This window comes from Ursus americanus, chromosome 22 (assembly GCF_024610735.1).
Source record: "Ursus americanus isolate L20-20 chromosome 22, mUrsAme1.1.p, whole genome shotgun sequence".
NCBI classification, from domain to species: domain Eukaryota; kingdom Metazoa; phylum Chordata; class Mammalia; order Carnivora; family Ursidae; genus Ursus; species Ursus americanus.
The window spans coordinates 4,372,751-4,396,581 of NC_142148.1; the positions used below are offsets into that span (position 1 = coordinate 4,372,751).

General features: G+C 50.6%; 1 protein-coding gene across 5 annotated transcripts in view; it reads right to left on the reverse strand.

The window, feature by feature from the left end:
* GNAS (GNAS complex locus) overlaps window positions 1-14,020 on the reverse strand; it is a 54,758-nt gene extending 40,738 nt beyond the window's left edge. For 4 of the 5 annotated variants that reach the window (XM_087853464.1, XM_087853465.1, XM_087853462.1 and 1 more), the window contains exon 1: window positions 12,049-14,020. In XM_087853464.1, coding sequence (XP_087709590.1) covers window positions 12,049-14,005 — 1,957 coding nt within the window. In that variant the 5' untranslated portion in view covers window positions 14,006-14,020. The remainder of the gene's footprint in view (window positions 1-12,048) is intronic. The other variant, XM_087853466.1, reaches the window with a different exon arrangement.
* Window positions 14,021-23,831: the final 9,811 nt, after the last annotated feature.

The window sequence follows — 23,831 nt, forward strand, 5'->3', positions numbered from 1 at the left end:
GCCTGAAATTAATACATTTTATTCAGTTCTTTTGACTTTTCAACTATAAAAGAGGGGTAAGTATCTAGGAGTGGTGTATGGAAGATAAGTTTCGTTGGAAAGGAATGAATTCCCATTACAGGGCTCTATAGGCGCTCACATGAGAAGCTCACGTGGCCCTTCTCAGATGGACGATCTCCCGATTTAGGGCCACTGTAGGGAGGGAGGGAACGGGGAGAGGGGGTGGAAAGAAATGGTGAAACAGTGCCTGCTCTTTTTTAGAACCAATGAACCTGGCCCCAGACGTTGTCAGACCTAGCTTCCCCTCCACGGAAACTTGGCCTAAAGAAGGCAGAGGTGACCTGCCCCACATCCTGAGGTGAAAGGTGTGGGTCCCACCCTTGGGCAGGGAAAGCTCTTAATCAACAAGAATGCCCTCAGTGCGCTGTGGGTTTACGGCACGGAGGAGTCGCGGGGGGGCGGAAAGGGGAAAAATCTCAAGCTAACCCTGAAATCTCAGAGACCCTGAAAAACCCAAGGACGCCCTTGTAAGTGAGAAAAAAAAAAAAAAAAGAATTCATCGTAAGCCAGTACCTTCACTTGTAAGAGCATTGAGCTTCCATCCCAAATTCTACTCCCGAATCTCCTTGTATCTTCCTGTGTTGTCTCAAATGCTAACTCCTCCAGGAAGGCTCCTTGGGTTTCCCAGGTAGAAAGGGACCTCTGCCCACCTCCGAATCTCTTTTCTACCCCTTGACTAGGTTGGCAAAAATGCGCCACTCACCTCTGCTTCCTGCAAGGATTCTCCCAGGAATGGGTGCTCAGAAATTATTAATTATTTACCAAAGGACAACAAATAGGCCTAAAATTTCCTGTACAGTCTGCCATTTTGGAAAGGACACTTCAAAGGTGGGGGTGGGGGGGGGTGGGGGGCAGTATACCGGTTCTAGTTAAACTTTTTATAAGAGAACTAAAGTTTTAAAGTGAGGAGGACATCCCTCTCTCTCATTGCTCAAATGAGGGAAACTGGGACCCAGTACATTTGCCCAAGGTCTCAGAGCTGGTTCCCAGGAGAACCATGGCACACACGTGGGTTAGGAATTTGGAGGTCACCGTGACAGTGTGTTTTTCTGCACTGGCTAAGGTCTCCAGAGCCACTAGTTAAAAGTGACAGGATTTGTCCTCAGATATCAATCATTCAACTGAAAAATCTTTAAAACTACCCCTAGGCCTTGGGGGTGGGGGCTGAGTCCCTGAGAAAGAGGATTAGGGGAGGGGGTGCAGAGTCAGGCCTTGGGCGGAAGCGCGGTGAGTTTTGAAAAGGCAGGCTCCCAATAGTAAAAGCCGAGCGCCATCTGCCAGCCAGCTCAGAACAGCCTTGCTTTATTGTACTGTTTCTATTTCCCAGCCCAGACAGTTGGGGAATCTCACCTCTTTCCCTAAAAACAAGCTATTTCCTGCTCTGAAGCCCCCCTAAAATAAGAATCTAATTGTTAAAAAAAAAAAAAAAAACCTCAAAGAGAAGGGAAAGAAAAGGAAAGCAAGAAGGAAATAAGAATTCCCTAGGAGGTTAATTTCGGCTCCCATTTCTGAGCTGTGCAGACCTCTGCAGGGCCAGGCCAGGCCCCGATGGTCTTCTCCTTGATCCTTTCTTCCTACGGGATGAAAGACCAACTCCTCACTTTGAGCCTGCTTTCACATCTGAAGTCAGACCCCCCACTTCTGGGGTATCAAGGTTTTAGGGCCGGAAAGAAAAAGAAAAGAAAGCCCTCTGCCACCTGTCAAGTTAAGTCTCAGGATAAGACATGTGCAAGGGTTTTGATGTGCTCTACCCAGAATCCTTTTCTCAAGCCCTGCCCACCCCCCACCTTGGGTCATTCATTACCTCTTTATACATTAAGTTGGACACAGAGATACCGCCTGGCTTTCTCTTGGACCACCCATCAAATTTAAGTCTCTCCCTTGACCATGGCAGCACCCCAGGACTCCTCTAGCAGAATCATCACAAAATGAAGGCTTGTCAACCCTTTTAAGAGTCAAATTTGGCCTTTTCTGGGTGTCACTTGGCAAATACATGGGATCTAGAAACCACCAACGTCCCAGGAATGAGAACCCCCCTAACACCTAAGCCAGTGCTCTCTTTCCACTCTCCTAGACCCTCCAGAAAAGTTGGGGAGCCTCTGCCCACCCCTCCCCCATCAGGTCAGACTCTCTCCCCCATCAGGGCAACGTGGGACGACAGCAAGGAATAATCACCATAGGCTCACCCCATGCCAAACCACCCCACAATAAATGATTTCCTAACAGTGCTCCAGAATGACTGGATCCCATCGGGAAAATTTCCAAAGACTCCCACTTGGAAAGGGGAACCTTCCTGCAAGTGTCCCTCTTAAAACCAGCCCTGGCCATTCGTAAAACAAAATGATCTAATGTGCTTCCTTTTTAGCAGCAAAAAGGAAGAAATAAAATCACACACAAATGTTTAATTATAAATAGCTATTAGTTTTCTGGCAACCCAACTTTTAAAAATTTTCCCCTAATGTCTGGCATTTGTTTTTGGGTTCTGCCCGGAGTCTTCTAAGTATTTCCTTGGAAAGATGTTGTACTTAGTCCCAGGCAAAACGTCAAAATCAACATTCAAAAAACATGCCTTGGGTAATTTCGAGGATTCTGCAATAAGGATGTGTTAGTTAGGGGCACTTCACTTAACTAAACTCGAAACATATAAAAAAATGATAGTTTTAAATTTACATATCCGATATGTAATTTATCAAACCACCGATCACTTTCTACCCCTCACCCTAAAGTCATCCTAATAATAAGAGCAAAATTGTTTAAATTCATATAGATGTCTACGGATGGAAAGTAATTGTTCTTTTTTTTTTTCCCTTCTAGACTTTGCAATTAACTTAAAGATCACAAATTCCAAATGCTTTAAGAAAAAAACAAAACAAAACACTTGCTTAAGAAAAATTCAATCTGATGGATCTGGAAGACCTCACAGCTCTGTTGAAAGACCAAATGGGGGCGAGAATATAAATGTGTTGGGCTCAAAATACAAAAAAGAAGCAACAAAGACGCCTTCTGTAACGATTAACTAGGGGAGAGGCTGTTTAGGAGCAAGGTGGGCGGGGGCGGGGGGTCAGGCCACAGTTTAAAAATAAAATCATGATTTATTCTTGTTATGATTATTACAAGAGATGCTGGTTATAGACTGTGCCCTAGGATGGAGGAGGGGGCATTGACCATCTTCCCCAAAACCAAGTACAGGACTCTTGATCAGGAAATGTCCTTGGATTAGGACTTCTACTGGCACAACTATGTTTTATTTCTAGAAGATCTTATTTTACCTTTCTCAGGTAGTCATTCAGAGGCATTCCTTCCATGGGCCCCCGCCACCCCCACAAGGTAACTTCCTGCCTTGAAATATCCCTTGCTAAGGGTTATTATGGGTCACTTCCATGCAGGTGGGCTGGCTCCCTGTAGACCTGGGACTAAGGTGACCCAGCTAAGAGCCTACATCCTTGGGTGTGTGCACACACTACCAGCTGAAGGCTCCATTAATGTTTTGTGAGACACGTGCAAAGAGGGGCCCAGCCATCCCAGGGCTGCTATATTAATAGCTGTCTGAGCACTAGTCCTGATTATCCTGGGACCCTTCTCTACACTGCAGAGTCAATGATTAAGTACATACCAGAGGGAGAATCCCCAGCCTGCTGCAAAGGCCCCTAAAAGGACCTCTAAGTGCTGGAGATGATCACGTTGAGGGTTAAAATCTATTTAAGCCTTGATTTATCCTGGCCCATTGATTAGCTATGGGACTGACTTCGTTAATCAGAGTCTTAGACCAATTCATTACTTACTTCCCTGGAATAATCCCCTTTTCTATTCTCTTTAGGGTCATCTGGGTCACCTTCTTCTCTACGATTTGTGGACATTATTTCTACCCAAGAAAGCAGGGTTCACCACTGCGACAAACATTTCTGACTGGTTATTAGTAACTGGAGTCTATAACCTTCTCTCTGAAGATATCTTCCCTTTTTAAGGTGCTCAAGTTATGACATGTGTGATCTTCACCTTCCCCGGAATTTGATATTGATACTGTTAGGGCAGTAAGTTATCAACTGGGGATGATGATGTCCCCCAGGGGACACAGTTCTGATGGTCACACTGTGTATGTCCCTAGTGGTGGCGGGATGGGGTGCAGTGCGGTGTGTGTGTGTGTGTGAGAGAGAGAGAGAGAGAGAGAGAAAGAGAGATGGGCATCCAGTAGGCAGAGGTCAGGGATGCTGCTGGACACCTCTACAGTGCGTCTACCAGACAGCCTCCATGACAAAATATCAGAAGAACTATTACGGAGGACCCTTGTGTTAGACGCGGCCCCCTAAAATGCTCCAAAAATCCCACTGCCTAGCCAACAGGGAGATGTCACAGCTTAAAAACAAAAGGCTGGGTTTGACTAAAGCTTTTGGGGCCTATGAGATGTGGGCTTTGTCCGGGGGTGGGGGTGGAGGGTGAAAGTGGAGTGGGACCCTCCCCACCCCTGCTCCCTGTCCCCTTCCCTCTCATTTAATCATAGATGTGACACCTTTTCCCTGCCTTACACGGTCTCACCATCTAGTGGCCATCTGAAATACCAACTCGCCTTCACCATGCTCGTGCCCTATTAAAGTCATCAAAGAATTCACAGCAGTGGGGGAAGTGGGTGGACCCCTGAACGACGGCTATGATTTTATTAATATGTTAATTATGCATCCCGTAGGCCTCACAGACCTATATAGACAGAAGCTGTAGGAATTGAGATGGACACTTTCTACGATCTGAGAAGCCCGAGAAGGCCAAAAAAAACTCAAGGGACTGATGACAAATAAGGTTTCACTTTTTATGAACAAGGACCTCACAGGCTTTTTTGCTTAAGTCCTTCCGACGCTTGGGAATTACCATAGACAAGAAGATCGAAAGGGATGTGTTCACAGGCCCCAGGCATTTAAGCACCCAGACCCTTCCTAAGTAACACCATCTACTCTCAACAGGTTGGGGGTTCTCATCATTTTCGGTTGGACCCCGGCTGGTGAAACAGGCCTTCCCGGCCCGGACTCTAGCACTGCCACCTGACTTCCATTCTGGGGGCATCAGGATGAGCGTGAGTCTTTCCTTCCAAAAATCCTGCAAACTTACCTGAAGGCAAGCTCCCCGTTTTAAAAAAAAAAAAAATCCCCTTATAGACATCTGCACACTAGCCATTGGGTTGATGAAAGGAAGAACCATTCTACTTAATAATTAGGAACAAGGAGGGAGGCGACAGGGTCTGTTGACTGGAGGAGGTGAGAGCTGTGTCAATCAAGGGCGTGCCTCTTGGCGCCCCTGGGTTCCCTGTTAGACTCAGCTGTGGTCTAGCGGGACGTGGAGCCCGATCACGGCACTCCTTAGGAAGTGGGTACAAGAGATCTCGCTTCCCATTATCAGCTCATTAAAGGCAGTTTAAGGTACTTACTCTGTCCCACACACCAAGTGTGTGTGACAATGTCGGAAACGCTGACTGACTCATAATAAGTCTGGGATCAGATAACAATTTATACACCTCTCTCCTCGCCCCAAACTGAATCATTAAGAAGCATTTAGTAAGATCTAATGTTCAAGTTCTGTGGGCAGAGCTCCACGAGTCAAAGGCTCCCGAATTCTCCCGAGGTTTAACAAATTACTCTGCCGTGCAATTTGGGATTTTCCCTCTCAGCGAGTACAACAGAGGCGCACTCCCTTCCCTTCCATTACTGTGTCACAGATCAGTTCCCTAACAGCCTTCCCATGTTACAGCCCCCGGTTCCCACATGGGCCGCCACGGCTCTGGTAATTCTCACGTGCAAGGTGGGCACCTGTGTGCTGTGTGTCGGAGACCAGAGCACCCTGGGTCCCAACTGAGCGTGCGATGGTCAACAACAATTAAACATCAACGATTGCTTTTTCTTGTTGTTCTTACCTCATTCTTGGAGGTCTCCTCTTCAATTCCCACTGGCTGGCCTCCTTCACCATCTGGCTGTCAGGAAGGGAAACTAAAAACAATCTTTTTTTTTTTTTGCATGTGTAGTAAACAGAACAATTTGCGCTCAGGTCCCTGGGTTCAACCACAGTACGGAGTTGGTTTATAGACTGGAGGATAATAGAAATAATAAAAAGAGAAGGAGGTGGGGGGTAGGGGATAGGAAAGAGGGATGGGGGAAACTTTTTCAGGACAAGTAAAAACAAGGTCTCTCCCCATCTTCGCTTGGCCACATCATTCACCTGAGAGTGACTTCACACAACCCTAAATTTGGCAAGGTGTCATCTGTCTCCTGTTTCAGCTGACCTTTATTTATAAAGTATGTATGCAGAGCGCACTTGGAAACGTAGAGAAAGAATGGGTACCTAGTACTTTTAGAATGTACAAGTTAACAGTCTCATGGGGAGTACAGGAAAAAACAAAACAAAACAAAACAAAACAAAACAAAAAACCCCAAATCTTACTTGGAGCAGGGAGAGAAAAGTCTTAAGGGAATTTCCAGAAACAATGGTTACCATTTACTGGGCACTTGCCTATGCCAGGCACAGGGTTGAGAATTTCTAGAGGGTAACTTCACTTCTAGTATCTGGCCCTTTTTTTTTTTTTAGAGGAATTATGGACAAATGACAACCCTTCCTCTGATTCTTCTGGAAACGCCCCTCCTCTCCCTTGCTCAGAGGCTCCCTGGCCCACCCCTATGGTAGTTTGTACCTGGGGCACCCTACCTGTCCCTCTCACTTTTAGAGAGGCCACTGAGAATCTGCTGATTCTCCAGCAGGACTGTCACAGACAGACAGACTCAGGCTGATTCTGCTCCCTCCCAAAGAGGTCAGGATCTCATGCCCAGGGTGACCACAGGCCAGAATAGGAACCTGATGCCACAAAACCCCTTTCCAGTCTAATTCAAGGAAATTTGTCAGGAGGGTGCCAGCAGAGCCACAGCCTCAGAGTCCCTGTTACTGGGGGACACCAGGGCTTCAGAGGGCTAATTAGACTGGCCAATGCTTCACTGCTTTACGTGGTGGGGGGCAACCTTGTCCTATCAACTGGCCCAGCCCTTCCTATTTTGAAAATTGCGAATCTTTCTGAGAAATCTGATTTTGAAATGGACAAGGGGCATGTTAATTTCACAATCCACTAGGAACCCCAGGAGGGATAAGGTGGGTTTGGAAAGAGCCCCTTTGCCACCAGTTAAAGAAACCAAGAAGTGTAGAAACCAATTTTAATTCTGTTGAATGGAAGGCTATTTCTGTGCTTCCTGAAAGTTACTCTACGTAGAAGCACTGGAGTGCCACGAGTTTGCTGGGGGTGAGGGTGAGTTTTACTTGGTGGGGAAACTGACTGAAAAGGAGTAGAGGCATGACGGTATAAGGAATTTCAAATCTAGGCATTAGGCTACCTTCTCTTTAAAAAAATATTTTATATATATATATATATATATATCTTTTTAATTAATTTTTTTCTTTTTTTTTGCTTAATACCAAGGTTCCTGCATAAAAGTCAAAGGTGATTTCTAAAACTACACACTAACTCCTGCTAAGGAGGAATTAAGCCCCAACTAAAAGTAAGACATACTTAAAAAAAAAAATCACTATGGAGAATATTAAAACAAGAGTGATTTTAATAGGGTTATTAGATCCAGGCCAGGAATTTAAACAGTCTGCTTCTCAAACCCCACGAATATAGGGAGCTAGGCATAAAAGCCCACTTTTTAGTATTATTGTTAATTATTATTATTTTTTTTAAGTGGGAACTCTGAGCAAGGAAAGCTTTAGACCCCACTGAAGAAAACCACAGAGGATTCGAAAGGAAACCTGCAGTTGAAAAAGAACAAAGCCCAATAAACAAACTAAGACTGCAGTGCTGGCAGATGAGTTAAAGCAAATGTGGAAACCAAATATCCCCGTAGCGATGACAGGTATCTCAGAAATGGGGGAGCTCACGTGTCATGTACACTCGATGGACATTTATAACCGGGGATCGGCTGGGTTTGGCTATCCTTCAGAAAGCAGAAGACTGCTAGACACCTGTCATTTGACAAGGGATTTGAAGAGCCCACGGCACACTCACAATCATGCCTCACATTTAAATAGTGCTTTATCGCTTATTACTGCATTTTTTGTTAAGCGCTGTCTCATCTGAATTCGAAACTTTTGATTCCTTCACCTACCTTGCAGGCTTTGAGCAAAAGTCCCTGACATTTAATCTCTGAGCTTTCGGTTTATTTGCCTATGACATGGGGTCCTACCACATTTTTAACGCCCAAGGCTGTTTCAAAGGACAAATGTGACTTAGATGAAAGGCTTTTAAAAATACAATAAGAATGTGGTATCATTATGCGTGATCATTACTATTCCTGGTTACTAATACCTAAAGGCAGTGAGGCTATCCCTTTCAAGTCAGGAGGGGGTGTGCAAAAAGCCCAGGGACCCCACTTTTCTTTGCCTAATACCAATTTCCCATGATAGACATAATGTGGGCAAACTATAAAAATGAACCTACTTGTATAGAAAACATTTTTTTTTTTGAGAGAAATCTACGGGAAATTGGATTTTAAAAGGCAGGGAAGAATTTCGGCCTCCAAGAAGCATAAAATATTACTAGGGAGACAGAGAGGGAAACCTAAGTCTCTCTTAATTCTAAAGATTTGGTGGCCTGATAAGCTATGCCCTTCCCACTGCACCAAAAAGCTCAGTGGAGGCATTCTGACTACGGAAAAACGGCCGTACTAAAGGAGAAGAAAGGAAAGGCCCTCCCACATGCTGGGATGCAATGCATTACTGTTTATACCTGGCAGCATAAATAAATTATACAATTAATTGAGATTCGCTATATAAAGTGTCATAGCAGGATGGCCATTATTTTCCATAACGTTTGCCTGCACACTTTTAATAAATGTAGCAGATATTAAAAAATTCTAATCTACAAGCCCCTTCAATTCTTTTAAAAAATGGGGGAATCATACCCAAATTGGGTTTCCAAAAACATGGAAATAGTCTATTATTGAGAAATGTCAAGTAAGAAAAGGGCTTCATCTCTTACATATGCTAGAATTAAAGTCTGTTATTATCTATCTATCTCCTTTAAAAAAAATTCCCTGTAGTGTGGTTAAACTGTGTGGGCAATAACAATGGAAACAGTACATACACACAAACACACACAGCTGTAAAGCAACAGATGAGTGTGCATGTCACAAATTAGTAACCATATGAAAGGATGGTCTTTTGACCTGCATTTTCAGTAGTAGGACTATATGGATGTCTTGTTTTATGTTAGAATTAGACTGTTAGTAAGAGGTCTTGTCCTAAATGTAAGTCCTCATCCTTCCTCCCCCACCCCCCATCAGTAACTCAGACCCAGATGGGGTAGCTCTTTTGTTACTTTGGCCAAATGAAGGCTGGTCGGAAATGAGCCGTTTCGACAAACCGCATTACGGCAGCAGGTAACACTGGCTGTCCTAGTTCAGCCTCGTGTCTGACATGGCCTGAGGTTTGGTCTTCTTGACCAGGGACTCCTTGAGAGCAGAGTCAGGACAACTGCAGGATGACCCCAGCAAATTTCTTTTTATTAAGGTTAATTTTGCACCCTGGATACAAAACAAGGGTAAGCAAAGTAAACTTCTAATCTTCTTAGGGCTTGGCCCCAGACATGGACTGATAGTTTGCTGCAGGCTGGGCGTAATCTATGGTTTAAGCCCCCAGTCCTGATTTAAGTGGACTGGGCTTTCCACCCCAACCCGCCCCCCCCCCGCCCCCAGAATAGAGGACTGGAGACATGGAGCAAAGAAGATTGTACTGGAGATTTGCTGGGAAAGCTTCATGTCACAAATGAGACAACTGAGACCCCAGCGAGTAAGGGACACTGCCAACTAGGGGTTGAGTGCACACTGTCACCTGGCTTCCTGTCTGTACCCACTGTGTCCCCGCCCCATCAGAGGCCAGCTTCCCAGAGCAAATGGGACTGTTATGGCAAACCCAGTTGTCTGCAGGAAAACAGCGCGTTGTCATCTAAGGCTCTGGCTATAGTACGATTGGGACATCCCAAATTTAAAACTGCTTCCCTTCTATATGTGATTGGGAAAATGATGATATCATTATTTCCCTGGGTGGGCATCACTAAAATGACAACCATGTTTGGAACTGTGATTTGTGAAAGACACACATGTCACAAAAGCCAATAGTTATGTCCATAATGTCATTACTAAAAAGCATCACACATTATAAAATATTTAACCAACAAATGTAGCCTAGCTTTAGAAACTGTGATCTTTAAATCCCTTGAAAGGTCTTCGAGAATAAAATAAATTAAGATTGTGGGGCTTCACTTTTGAAATTTTCATTCAAGCCACACATTCAGACCCTTGCTAATTGCTGCTTTGATGGACTGTGGCACAAGGAGCCAACGCCTCACATGAGAGCCAAGGCAGGCTGGAGGAGGGGAAGTGGGGGGAGTGGGAAGGGCCACAGGGGTAGGGAGATGGGGGGGAGGGACTTGTGTGTGGGGGAGACAGTCCTGAGGGGCGAGGGGACACTGAAAGGTGGGAAAGACGAAGAGAGAAGGAGGGGAAGGCGGAGGGCCGCCAAACGTACCCGGTATGGTTATGAACACAAGACCTTTTTAATTTCTTGGTATCCCAAGTCCATTCGCAGAGGATCTCACCTTTGATCCTCTCTGCCCCCAGCTAAAGCTGCTTGAAAAGATTCACATGCAAACATTTACATATTTTACAAGTCATAGTCACAGTTTTACCACATTTCGTCCACATTCTTAAAATACACTGGAAACATTTAAAAAAAATTTTTTTTATTTTAATCGCATTTCGAAGACAAGACAGCATTCCACTCCCAACGCATAACAGTCTTTTAAAACCAAGCCCCTCCTACTGTACTCTTTGTAAAAGCGTAAATGATTGGCTTACCTCGGACTCTTCCCTAGGAAAAAAATTATTTCTTTTTTTTTTTAAACACAGCCACGCCCACCCTCTTGGAACCAGCCCCATGAGGGTTTGGATCCAGACCTGCCTGTAGCAGATTAAGTGGGTTTTTTTTCCCCCCCTCCTCCCTCCATCCCCCCACCAGGTGAGCTGCGTGTGTGCAGAATACTGAACTTATGTGTGTAGCCCCGACGCCCCCGATACCTGAGTGTCTGGTTTTTCAACCGTAAAGGCGGGAGGGTTTGGCGAACGAATGAGAAGTGAGGAAACGCTTAGCGCAAAGGGAAAAAAGAGAGAAAGACATACAGAAAAAAGGTTATGGAGGCCAGCCAGAGGCGGCCCCCTCTCCCCCGCGCCAGTGGCCCAACACACTCCCCAAGATGTCCCACCACCTTCTCCTTCGCATTTTGCGCGCCGCCCGCTGCAGAGCGCCAGCGCACAGGTACCACCACAGTGTGCAAACACGGAAAGTTTCTGCCCGCGCCATGGCGCAAAACACAAGACAGCCCGTTCCCCAGTACGGGTACACAGTCGGCGGGTAATCTGGGGGTGCCAGGGATGGGAATTGGGGACACTTGAGCATATCATGCACAGGCGGACACAATATGGACACCAACACACACCAACGACAAGCTGTCTGAGTCCAAGCAGCAGTGCCAGGCGAGGCGGGGGCGCACCTTCCCCAACGACCCCAGCCCACCACGGCCCCAACCGGCCTAGCCTGGGGAACCCTGGGGCCCCTCCCCGGCAGTTCCTGGCTCACCTGAAGCCCCTGCCTTTCTTGCCGGCCCCCACCCCGGGGGCATCTTACGGTCGCTGGCGCTGGCTTGTCCAGCCGGAAACGACCCTCAGTGTTGCTCGGCACCACTTTTCTCCCTGGAGGGCACATACTTCGGCCACCCAAGCCCAACCGAGGCCCCCTCCCGCTCCCAGGGCAAAGTTAGGGCCCCTCGCTGGAACTTTCTAGCAGTCTCTTCCCGCCTCGGCCTGGACCCCCTCCTCCCGCTGCCAGGCCCTGAGCTCCACCGGGCAGCCTTGCCACCCCCTCCCGGGGTCCCCCAGCGGCCCTGCTCCCCACGGGCAGAGTCCGCCGCATTACCTAGAAGCAGCAGGCGGTGCGTACACATGTACCCCATCTTTTCCTCCTGGAGTTGTTTGTCGATGAGCTTGCTGCGTTTCTTCTCTGCGCGCTTCTGGGCGCGCTTCTCCAGGGCTTCCTTGCGCATCTGTCTGCGCTTCTCCGCCAGAGGAATCTTCTTGACCTTGGGGCTGTGCGAGGCTTTGGGCTGGGGGCTCTCAGATCGGCCGAAGCAGCCCCCGAAGGCCTGCATGAGGAAGTTGCGGAGCAAGTTGCGCCGGGGCTTTCGTCGGCGGCGATTTCGCCGGGGCTGCAGCCAGCGGCGGCATCCGGAGGTCCCATCGTCGGACTCATCGCTGCTGTGGTCGTCGTCGCTGCTGACCGACCCCTCGTCGTCGTCGCGGCTGCGGCCAGACCTGCCCCGCCAGGCAAATGCGCGAGTAGGCTGCGGAGTAGGCGGATCGGCAGCCTGGATCTCGGGGCTGGGGGGTCTAAGGAAGCGGAGCTTGGGTCGGGCTCCAGACGCAGGGGCGGCAGGGGCTGCCCGGGCGGCTGGAGCGGCTGCCCCGGCGGCTGGAGCGCCAGGGGCGGCAGCGGTTGCCCCGGCGGCTGGAGCCGCTGGAGCGTCTGGGGCTGCCCCGGCGGCTGGAGCGTCAGGGGCGGCTGGGGCTGCCCCGGCGGCTGGAGCGTCAGGGGCGGCTGGGGCTGCCCCGGAGGCTGGAGCGTCAGGGGCGGCAGCGGCAGCCCCGGCGGCTGGAGCGTCAGGGGCGGCAGCGGCTGCCCCGGCGGCTGGAGAAGCAGGCTTGGCCCCGGCGTCAGGGGCTCCGTCCCCCGGAGAGGGGACTTTTCCTCCCTCAGCAGCAGTGGTGGCTGAGCCTCCTTCCATCTCGGCTGCTTCTCCCTCAACTGGGGGTCTCTCTCCTTCTGCTCGCTCTCTCTTAACTGGGGCTCGGGAGACCTCGATGGGCGGGCCGTCAAGCGCGATTGGGGGGCTGTCCATGTTGACGGGAGCGTCGTCGACCCCAACGGGGGCGCTACCAATCTCGAGCGGGGGTCCGGAGATCTCCATCGGGGGGCTGTCGCCCGTGAAGTGTGCAGGAGATCTGACAGCCTCTCGGGATGGGCTGCCGATGGCGGCTGGGACCCAGAGGGGGGGCTCGTTCGCGGCGGGAGCGAGGAGGACCGCACTCGGGACCGCGGCTGCCGAGGACTGGCCAACGCCACCGCCGCCGTCGATTTGTGGGATAGCTCGGGGGAGCCCAGGGGGTGGGCTGTCGTCCCCAAAGGCTGCTCCATCAAACTCAAATGGCATAGCCTCCTCAGGGGGAGGGCTGCTGTCTCCTCTGAAGCCTGCATTTGCAGGTCTGAGAGCTTGGGGCTCCTGGGGAGGAGTGCTAAAGACCCCCGCACCTGGGCCTCCTGGAGCAAGGTCTGAGACCTGCAGGACAGGCTGGTTGCCACCTCCCTGGGCAGGCTGCTCAAACTCAAACGGCATGGCTTCTTCAGGTGGAGGGCTGTAGCCTCCCAGGCTTGGTCCGGCATCACCGAAGGCTCCGGGCTCCATGAGTGCTGGGCTGAAGACCTCAAAGCCTGCACAGGCCCCAGTGGTGTCTCCAGGCTGCTCCTGGGTAGGCCAGAAGCCTCCTGAGCTGGGCTGCTCGACCTCGAAGGGCATGGCTTCCTCAGGAGGTGGGCTGTAGCCTCCATGGGCTCTGGCTTCCTCGATGGCCTGGCCCAGGTCCTGGAAGTTGGGCCTGGAGACCTCTGAGGGTCCACAGGTCTCGCCTTCAATCTCGATGGGGATGGGCTCGCTGTGAGGCGGTTCGGTCTCCATCTCTTCGGTTGCGCCAGGCCCAGGACTGGGGGCAGCTGCCCCTGGGGCCTCCAAAGATGGTTGCTGGGGCTGTTCCCCGAGTTCAAGGGGGATATCGCGTTGTCCTGACATATTATTGCCGTCGAGGCAGTTGCGCACGCCCATAACACGGTGGCGGACTCTTAAAATAAACTTGGGGCCCCGTAAGACGGAGCACCCAACCGAACTAGGGTGAAAAAATTTTTTTCAAAAAAATTCAAAGTACCAACTAGAAAGTTCTCCAACCTCACTTTCTAACCCTCTTGAGGTCTGGGGGTTCAGGGCCTCAAACCCAAGACAGTGGCGGAAGCAACTCTATTGTTGCTGGTAGAGTCTTGGCTCCTTCCTGGCCACCTTTTATCCCCTCAGGCTGTCCCCTGCCCCCCCCCCCGTCCCCCGTTGGTCTGCCCTTGTCCCCTCCTCTCTCTCTTTCTCTCTGCTCCAGGCTAGCCCCGCCTGCTTGGATCTGAGGAGCGTGCCGATTCGGTCCGAAAATCGCTCGTAGTGCTCGCTCTCTGCCACCAGAGGACGCCGGCCCGGGTTCCGAGGTGGCTCCGGGAGCCGGATCCTGGCGCCGGTAGCCCTGGACTTTGGGTAAGGGGGCTGATGAGCGCAGCCTCGCAGGGATGTTTTGGTTCCTTCCACTCCTCTCCTGACTGATTTGGAGTCTTTCTCCTCTCTTATCCCCTGGCCAGAGAGAGAGAGAGCTCTCCTGCGTTGCGGGACACGTGACGCAAGACGTGGGCCCCCAGCTGCTTGAGCGCAGGAGCTGAAACCCTCCCTCCCAGATCCAAATGACTCTCCTCGGGGGAGGGGGGAACTGCAGGAGGGTTTCATCACCCCAGGATACCTCTGAACCCCTAAGCCGTAGCCCCCAGACCTGGGCAGCCTCCCATCTTAAGCTCTAAGTCCAGAGTGCAAAGCTTTGGGCGCGTGGGAAGGGGGCGCGGGTGCACGCGGGGATGCGACAGGTGGTCGTGAGCCCACCGGCCGAGCGGACAGGAGGCGAGGGGCTGCCGGGTGTGCGCACCTAATTTGTTTTTAAAATGCCTTGGGCTACTTTCCGCTGCTTATGGAGCTTTTGTTTGCCGACTTGCGAGACTGGCTCCCGTAAAGCACTTCGATGTCCCCCATCCCCATCCCCACCACACTCTGGGGGTCCTCGCAGTAGCCTAGGGTGGTTTGGGCAAGGGTTTCCCCTGTTTATGTGGATAATGATGCAGGGGAATTAAGAGGGTCTTGGGCGCGCGTTCAACCGAGACCCTCTAAGCGGTAATTGCCACGGCACGGAACGGGGCAGGGGGGGACGCAGGACACACACGGAGACCCCCATCCAGGGCAGGCCTCAGAGTTTCGGGGGTCCTACTGTTATGGGGAAAGGCTAAGGGCATTTCAGTTGGGATTTATGGCCGGCTTAGCATGGTCTCAGAGAACTGGACAACCCTGTGCGCACTGAACCCAAACACACACACACAGTGCCGCGCCGGCGGCAGCGGCTATCATGTGCCGTTATCTGCCTCGGGTGCCGGCTGCAGGGTCGGTCGGCCAGCGACCCCAGTTCCCTTCCAGCTCCTCTCCTTTCGCTATGGGTATCCCAGGGCAGCCGCTTCACTTTTCCACGCTAAAGCCCTCTGAGGCGGCACTGAGCCCGCCACAAGTCCAGCGGTCGCCTGGCTGCGCTCCTGTCGCCGAAGCTCGTGGGGGCTTAGAGCCAGCAGGGGAAAATACCCGCACCGCGTGGGTGGGCTTGGTGCGTGCGCGCGCACTGCCCTGGGTCTGGGGTCTGGCGTCTGCGGAGGGATTTGAGCCGCGGGAAAAAATTGCCGCTTGCGGGTCACGTACGACCCGGGACATGGGCATGAGGTCTGTCTCGCCAGTGGGTGACACGGACCTGCAAGCCACCTTTCGGTGAAAAGCATCCGGGCATGAGGCAGGTGGTCGCCTGGTGGGCAGGCAGGAGAGAGATGCAGGATGAGTGTTACAAGGGTTGGGCTGTGGTGAGCGGGAGCACTGCTTGGATCGCTGTATGTACGAGCCGCAGGCGGGTGAACCACGCACCGTTCAATCTCGTTAAGTCTAACGCATCCCTTTTAGAACGATGGGACCACAGCCGCGGCGCATCACTGCCCCGCATCCACCATCCACGTGGCCATGCTGCAGAGGAAAACTGACAAAGTCGGACTCTGGGCAACGTGTGGGGTCCCCCAAAGGCGTATCATGTCAGGACTACGGGTCTACACACTTGGAAATGCCAAGCTGAACTTTGGCTCAAACTTTGTCCAACTATCCCCACACGCAACGTCTCAACCATTTGAGCATCCACTGAATGGGCCAACAGGGTCGCGACCGTCCACTCACGCCCTTCCGACCCCAGCGCTGGGTCAGCCATTGGGCTGGGGTCACGCCAATCAAGGTTGCCTGGCGAATGAGCAGGGGGCGTCGGACCGGAAACCGGATATGAATGGGAGGTCCAATAGGGGGCGCCGCGTTGGAACGCCCTAAGAGATTATGCTGTTGGGGTGGTTGGAAGCAGCTGGTGGGCGGGCGTATGGCGGCCAGGCCTGGGACGCCACGAGGAGGGCTGGCGCCGTGGGGTCACTCTTCCTGAAGCCACAAGTCACCAAGGCTGGAAGGGAAGGTCGGGGGCTGTCAGGGGCCAACCCTAGGAGTCGCTGGTGGCGGTGGGCAAACCCACCCGACCGAGGGGACAGCCGCTGAGGCCAGGCAAGGAGGAAGAAAATGTCTAGGGCCTGGAGGTAGAGAGCCAGGACCCTGAGGAGAGACAGGGCTCACTGCCCCGATGCAGAGGAGCAGTCCCAGACGGATAAGGAGTTGAGGCCCCAGGGATCCTGTGCCCTGCCGAGCTAGAAGGTCAGTAGACATTGGGGTCTGGAGCCCCAAAGGGACGGTTTGCCTACGACGCTTGGACTCTGTCCCCAAGCACTGTCCATCAAGGAGTGGGTACAGGGTCTCTTTGTTTGACATCCTCATGGGCGTGTGGGACCCCTTTGTTCAACACTCTTTGGTATCTTGGTCCTTTGCCTGGAGAGCAAACTATTGAGGGGATAAAGGCTGGGTAGATACCCGCCCTCCATCCTAAAGGATAAGGAACATAAAAATGGTAGGAAAGACCTCTCCTGGTGTTGGGGGTGGGGGACCCTGAAAGTCTTGATGGGGAAAATGGCGTTTCAGATGGGCCTGCATGGATGGGCAGGGCCCTGGCCTACCAATGGGGGGAAATGGGAGGAATGGGAGATGTGGGCCTACCCTGAGCTGAGCAAAACCCAATAGGGGGAAGCAAGGGACACCGTGTGGAGTCTTAGGAGGGGCAGTAAGAGTGAAAGCAGGACAAATTGGATAGGATCTCTCCAGGGATAGTTGGAAACTAAAGGCCAAGCACTTTTGAGGTTGTTTTGGTAGGAAACAGAGCAGATGTTGAACATTTTCTATACTGCAAGTAGGGTTTGAGCCTAGTTTTAGTAAAGATGGAAGCAGCTGGGGTGGGGGGGGGGGGGGATGGTCCTGACGGCAAGAACAGTGGAAGCTGTGGCTGGTCGCGTCGTCTAAGGTAGTGGGAAGGCTGAAGGAAGGGACTCGAGAGGGATCCCAAAGGGCCCTTTAGCAGCTTCTGTGCCACAAAGGCACAAAAGGTGGAGAAGCCAAAGTATGGCACTTGGGTGATGGGACACACAAGTGACACAGGAAGTCCACAGGATCTGGGGAGGAGCTGGCGTGGTGGCGGAGCCACTCTGGTTTTAGACTTGGCAGAGATGAAGGAAGGATGGGCAGTCAGGCAGCCTATTATTTAAGAGGGTGGGTCTGAAGTTTAGAAGGAAGGTAAAGACCCCAAGTTCAAAGTAATAGCCATCCTTACAGGGTATGAAATGACTGGATCAGAGACTAGCCTTGAGGGGAAGAATATATTTGGTGATAGAATCTTGAACACTTGGAGCACTGGAGAGGAAAAGGAAAGTTGTCTTGGGAGAGAGCAGTGGGCTCAGAAGGGACTGGTGGGGGTACGCCGGAGGGGAGAATCTAAGAGGTGCTCAGAGTACCTAATGGAGATTGGGGCTTCTTAGCCTCTGCACTGTTCACATCGGGACCAGCTGACTCTCTGCTGCGGACTGTCCTGGGCACTCTAGGGTGTCAGCAGCATCCCTGGCCTCTACCCACTAGATGCCAGTAGCAGCCCCTTAGTTGTAGCAACCAAAAATGTCTGTAGACTTTGCCAAATGTCCTCTGGGGGGCAAAATCGCCCCTGGATGAAACCACTGCCGTAGGCTGAGTAAGGACCCTTGAACTTGAATAGGAGTCACTTTAATTGAAAGGTAAATGAGGACTGGGAAGAAAAAAAAATCCCACTATTTAACTCTAGTGTTCCCCATTTTGTCTACTCTTTTTTTCCCCCCCTGTAGTGATTGGCCACCAGAGTCTGAAAACCCCAAATCCCTTACATGAAGGGGTTCAAAGCTGAAACCAGCACAGAACGGAGTGGGACCTGAGAATGGGCGTGTGGGAAGTGCGGCCAGATGTTTGAGGAGCTGGCTGACATGAAAGGCAGCTGGCGCGCCGGACCACAGGGACCCGAGGAGCCCGGTGTGGTAAGTGCTGGGGGCGACAGCGGGTGGGTTGATTGGGGGCTGCGGTGATTGGTGGGGCTGTCTGTCAAGCTTTCTGGCTCAAGACAGAACTGTGGCCTTGCCCTGGATGGAGATGGCCAGTTACAGGTGGTGGTGGGCAGCCGAGTCCAGATCTCTAGTTCTGGATGGATTTCTCTCGGGAAAGAGGTCACTATTTGATAGGAATAAGCAGGAACAAGGAAGGAAAGTCGGTGAATGAGTTGACACAGATCACAAAGAGGAAGGCAAGGTGAGGCTCGTCAGGGTGCCTGGGAGAACGGGGAGCTGGGGTGAAGGACAGAAGCTGCGTGCCAGGCTCTGGGCCCTGTTCCCACAAGGAGTGCGGTGAGATGGTGTATCCATCAGAGAAGGAAAGGATTGGCTGTCAAAATCCAGGCGAAGGTTTCTGGGAAGTTGTGTATCCTCAGCTACTTAAAAAGAATAGGTTTTTCTACACTCGATGAATTAAGAAAGGAGCAGCCAACACCGCTCACGTTTCAGTTAAACTGCATTTCTGAGGAAAGTCAGCCTGTTTACCAAATGGCCCAGGGGCCTCAGGTGGAATATTGGCTGGCTTTCTGTAAACGAGCAACCCCCAATGGAAAGAACGTATTTCTTCACTGTGGGATCTCCGAGTGGCACTGTTGCCATCTGCAGGGACATGGCCCCCTTCCTTGGTGACCCCATGTGGTACGCTAGGCTTCCCAAACTCAATCTTCCTGCTATATCGACACCTCCACGCCAGCACACAGTATAATCAGCAGACGGCTGTTAGGATGCTTATATTTGGGGATTCCTACTCATTGCCAAAAGCACAAGGCACGTCCAAGTTTTAAGTAGCTGCCTGTCAACTTTCTTTCTTAGTTCACCCCTGTATCTGAGAAAGAGAAAGTAGACAGGGAAGGAGGTGGTCAAGAGGGAAGGGAGCAGAAACCAGGAAAAAGATCTTTTTTTGGCAGTGGGATTTCCTCCTAGCCTATGGCTTGGGGTGGGGGGCCATTTGCAGAAGAGCTGTCTCTGCAGACCACCTCCGTCCCTGTTGTCAGGGGCTTTCTTTCAAATGAGGAAAAGGAGAATCTTTTCACCAGTTGTGAGGAAAAAAGCAAAAGCAGAAAGGAGGGAACCAGGGGAAAAGAACTGAGGCAACTATTCCGTTTCTCAGCCTCCCAGTGACAAATGTGTTTTGAGTGCTGAGTGAGTAGCCATAAGACTTTGAAGCTGTTCAGTTAATTACTGTTCAATTAAGACTTGCTGTGCCCATCCTTCTACCTTCCAGCATCTCCTCTGCCAGCCTTGGCCGGTGGAGGCAGCAGCAGCCTGCTGCTGTCTGCAGAAGGGTCTGCGTGACCAGGCTGTTTCAGGCAAATGCCAGCTCAAGAGAAAATGCCTCGAATGGAGGTTAGGGCTGATCCTAAAGACAGAACCAGACTTCGGAAAATACTTGATGTGCTCAGATTAAAAAGCCCTGAGCTGGAGCCTGAGGGGCCAAGGGTCTCCTGTCAGTTCAGACCCCTTCATGCAGCTCACGAGGTAAACTCAGCAGCCCTCCACTTGCAAGGGCTACTACCCGTTTCTGCTGCAGCTGGGCGCATGGCTGTCCTCTGACCACCCGTCCTGGTGCGGTGGGTCCACACCGTCTCGACAATCGCTTGAACTGGGCTGTGGACTCCTTCTCTAGGCTAGCTGATGTGCAGCAGAGAATCTGGAGGGGAGAAGTGGCTCTTCCAGAAAAGATGAACAGTGCCCTGGGAAGGGGGACTAAGAGGAGTAAAAGTGGGGGCTAGAAGGGCAAGAGGGAATCCCTGAGGATACATCTGTTTAGTGGAAGCTCTGTTTAAAATTTCAGTAATCATGGTGGGAATTCCAGGCACCGTAATTTGAATGTGAGGGGAATGGTGTATTTTATGTTTGTGCATGGCCTCAGTTTCCCTGAGTGCATTCTCCTCCTGAGCTGGAATGGAGAGAGCAACATAAGCCAGGGTGCTGAGAACCCGTTCTTGCCTGGGGTGGGGGAGAAACAGGTCATCTTCAGCTGGCCGCAGTCCTTGGCCAATTTGAGACCTGGGGCCTGTCCCTGAACTGAAAGCCAAGATTTAGCATTTGAACTCTACAACAAGATTTCCTAGGTTTTAAATCTTTCCATTTGGTCAAAGCAATTGAGGAAGATGTACAAAAAGCCCACCTAGAAAACTGAAATTTCTGGCCAGGTCTGTAGAGACCCTCTAAGGGAAAGGGACCTTCTGAGTGCCTCTTCTGCAATCCCCAGGAAGGGGGGGCGGGCGGTGGTCCTCCACTGCCAGGTGTGACTATTAGAAATGCTCTTCCTGACATTGTTTCTGCTGCCACCAGATTTTTGAAGATGGCTGTGAAGTCTCCCCTAAACCTTTTTCTCCCTGAATCTCTCCTTATTTCTTCATATGACTCTTCATAGCCCTAGCATGTATGGGCTCTGTGACTTCCTATCTCCAGATCTTATCTTCTCCTCCGTCCCCAGTGTTCTTGTCTCCATCTTCCAGTTTTTTCTGTGCTCCATCCCCCAAACCTTCCTTTCCCTTTGTTGTTCTCAACTCTTCCCGCACATTAGGGACACCCCTTCCCATCTGTGCACGCAGCCTAGTCGCACCCCAGTCTTTCTGATATTCGTGGCCCCCTGTTAATTTGCAGCATGCTCACCCTAAAATAAGCTCGTAGAATAAAAATAGGCCATGTCCACAGGCGAAGCCAGGAAGGCAGCCTCCCCAATTCTACCTTGCAACAGGGACTTTGAGGGCAAGCAGGGGGGAGGTGTGGGGTGCCGTGGCGCCAGCTCCTCTTGGATGCCCTGCCGTGACTGGCTGAGCCCTGTCAACAGGTGACGGTGGCCCTGCACTGCAGACTCTTGGCCTTGGGGAGAACTAAGGCACTAGGCTGTTCCCTTTGGCTCCTCTGCTCTGAATTAGCTGGGCACTAGCACCAGATCGGTGCCAGGGGTGAGATGTTTTTAAAAAAGGAAAATCAAATATTAGTAAAATTTACCATATATATAGCCTTGTAATATGTAGCCAAAAAAAAAAAAGAAAAACAAAAAACAAAAATGGGATGTCAAATCATTAATTTGACCCTTTTTTTTTTTTTAAACATTTGGTTTGTTATCCTATGCATTTGCAACAAGGGAAGATTGGTTTGGGGGAAATGCAAAAACAAAAATAAACCCCCCCCCAAAAAAACAAAAAAACCTTATCTATTACAAGGTCTCGCCATATAGAAGCAGATATCCAATACATCTCTATAACTGTGGTATTAAAATTTCATGGGAGGAGCAATTAAGGGAAAAAAAAGTCCGAAAAAGCCCCTGGGAGGGCAGGATAAGAAAAACAAACACAAAGGCTGAGGAAACTGGTTTATCCTAACTAGCTGCAGCCTCTGAGCCGTGTGTGCAGGTCTGGCCTAATCAGGACGCTTCTAAGTGTTACCAAATAATATATTCAACACTTGTGGTCAGTTAGCCAGCGCTGCTGTCAGACTGCGCTCTCCCAGAGCAGCGAGCGTCTCCAGGCTGCAGTACTCAGAGCAACGCCGGCTTCAGGCTGCTGCTGCCACTCGGAAAAGCTCGTTTTCACACACAGAGACCCGGGAGAGCAGGTGAGGGAAACAGGCACACAGAAGATGCCCGCTAGAGATCGGCTCTGAAGGACGGGCGGGCCGGTTATTTCCCCTTCAGGCTAGTGACAAGACACAGTGGGATTCTGTATTCTCTAACTCGCCTTTTTAAACCATTTTTTTTTTTTTTTTGCCACCCATTCTAAAAAAAAAACAGACTGGATAAAATCGAAATCAGAGCAACACAAAACAGATTTCCTCACAACTGATGCTTTTTATTTGATCAACCTTGCACATTTTTTTGGCCCCATTAGTGTTAAAATCATGGATGGAGTCAAGTTGGGCAACCCTGGCTTAATCAGCCTACACGCATTTGGAGCTGAAGGCGATGCTAGGGAATACTTCATTTTCCACGTGAAGAAACAGAGGCAGTGAGGTGCTGGGTCTGACCCAAGGCCACTGGGTGGGACCAGGCTTAGAAGATTCTTAGGTCCTGCTGTCCATCTCTGGGGCATCCAGATTTAGGAAACAGTCAGTCATTAGTGTCAAAATTCCGCAGAGCAGGACAAGGAATTCCATCTCTCAGTCTGGAACATGGGGATTAAAGATGTAATTTGAGGATCTCATCTCCTTTGCTGGGCAATTTCTAAGAGAAGGGCAGCACTTGAGCTGGCATATGACATCACTCGCCTCTGGAAGCTTAATTTGATTTTAGTAATTTGGTTTTTTGTTATAGGTCACCTTTCTGATAAGATACATACTTTCCCCAACACCATGGTTTCTGCTCAGTTGCCCCTCAGTAGGTTCCGTCTGCATAAGGAACAGTGATAACACAGGTAAATTACGTAAAATCCATTCAGATTACTAAAACAAAGGAAAAGACCTCATTCCTACCCACACTGAAGTTTCAGCTTCCTCATGAAATCTTCTACCCCAGCTGCTACGAGTGAGGCGGGCTAAAGAGCAAAGGGCTGTAAGCAGTTCAGGCGGGGGGAAGCCTCTGGCGCATTAAAGAAACATCCTCTTAAAACACTTCCAAACTTTACAATTCCCTATTCTTGAACTCTGATAAACATAAAAGTTTTGTTTGCCAAACTTCAGAAGGAAACCTCCGCCAGCTGGTTGACAGCACACAATATCTGAACACTGCTGTGACTTTCCAACTCAAAAAGTTCAGTTGTAAGAGGAACTTTGTCCAAGAAAAAGCAAATTTTTAGTAAGTAAATGATTAATGCAGTAAAGGAAAATCCTAAATGCCAGAGCATACCATCACCTTTAACTAGCTTTATTCTCCTCCCCCTCTCCATGGAAGATACTACAACCAGCTAGTAAGTAATTCACTTCGGTGGTCAACTAGAAGGTCTGGGTTTTTCTGAGTGCATTTCCTCCCCAGACACACCTCACCTAAATTGAAAGGGCCAGTGAGCCCATTCAAATGCTAACCCCAGTTTAGCCGGGTGAGACAAAGGGCCAGTTTGGGGACTAGTGAGTTGGGAATGCTTGGAAGAACTTGCCAGAAATGCCTGGGGGTGGAGGTGGGGGGGGCAGTGGAGCACCAGTGTCTGAGGTAGAAAGAGGGTTTGAAGTGTCTATACAGCAAAATCCGGTCCTCCGGTGAGTCCCAGGCACGTTTGTAGGACTTTGGCATATTCCTCAGCTGTTCTGTGTAGTCCCTAATGGCTTCTCCACCCTGGAAGGGGGGTGGGGGGGGTGAGGGGGGTGGAAGGTGGGGGAAGGGAACTGAGTGGGGGAGG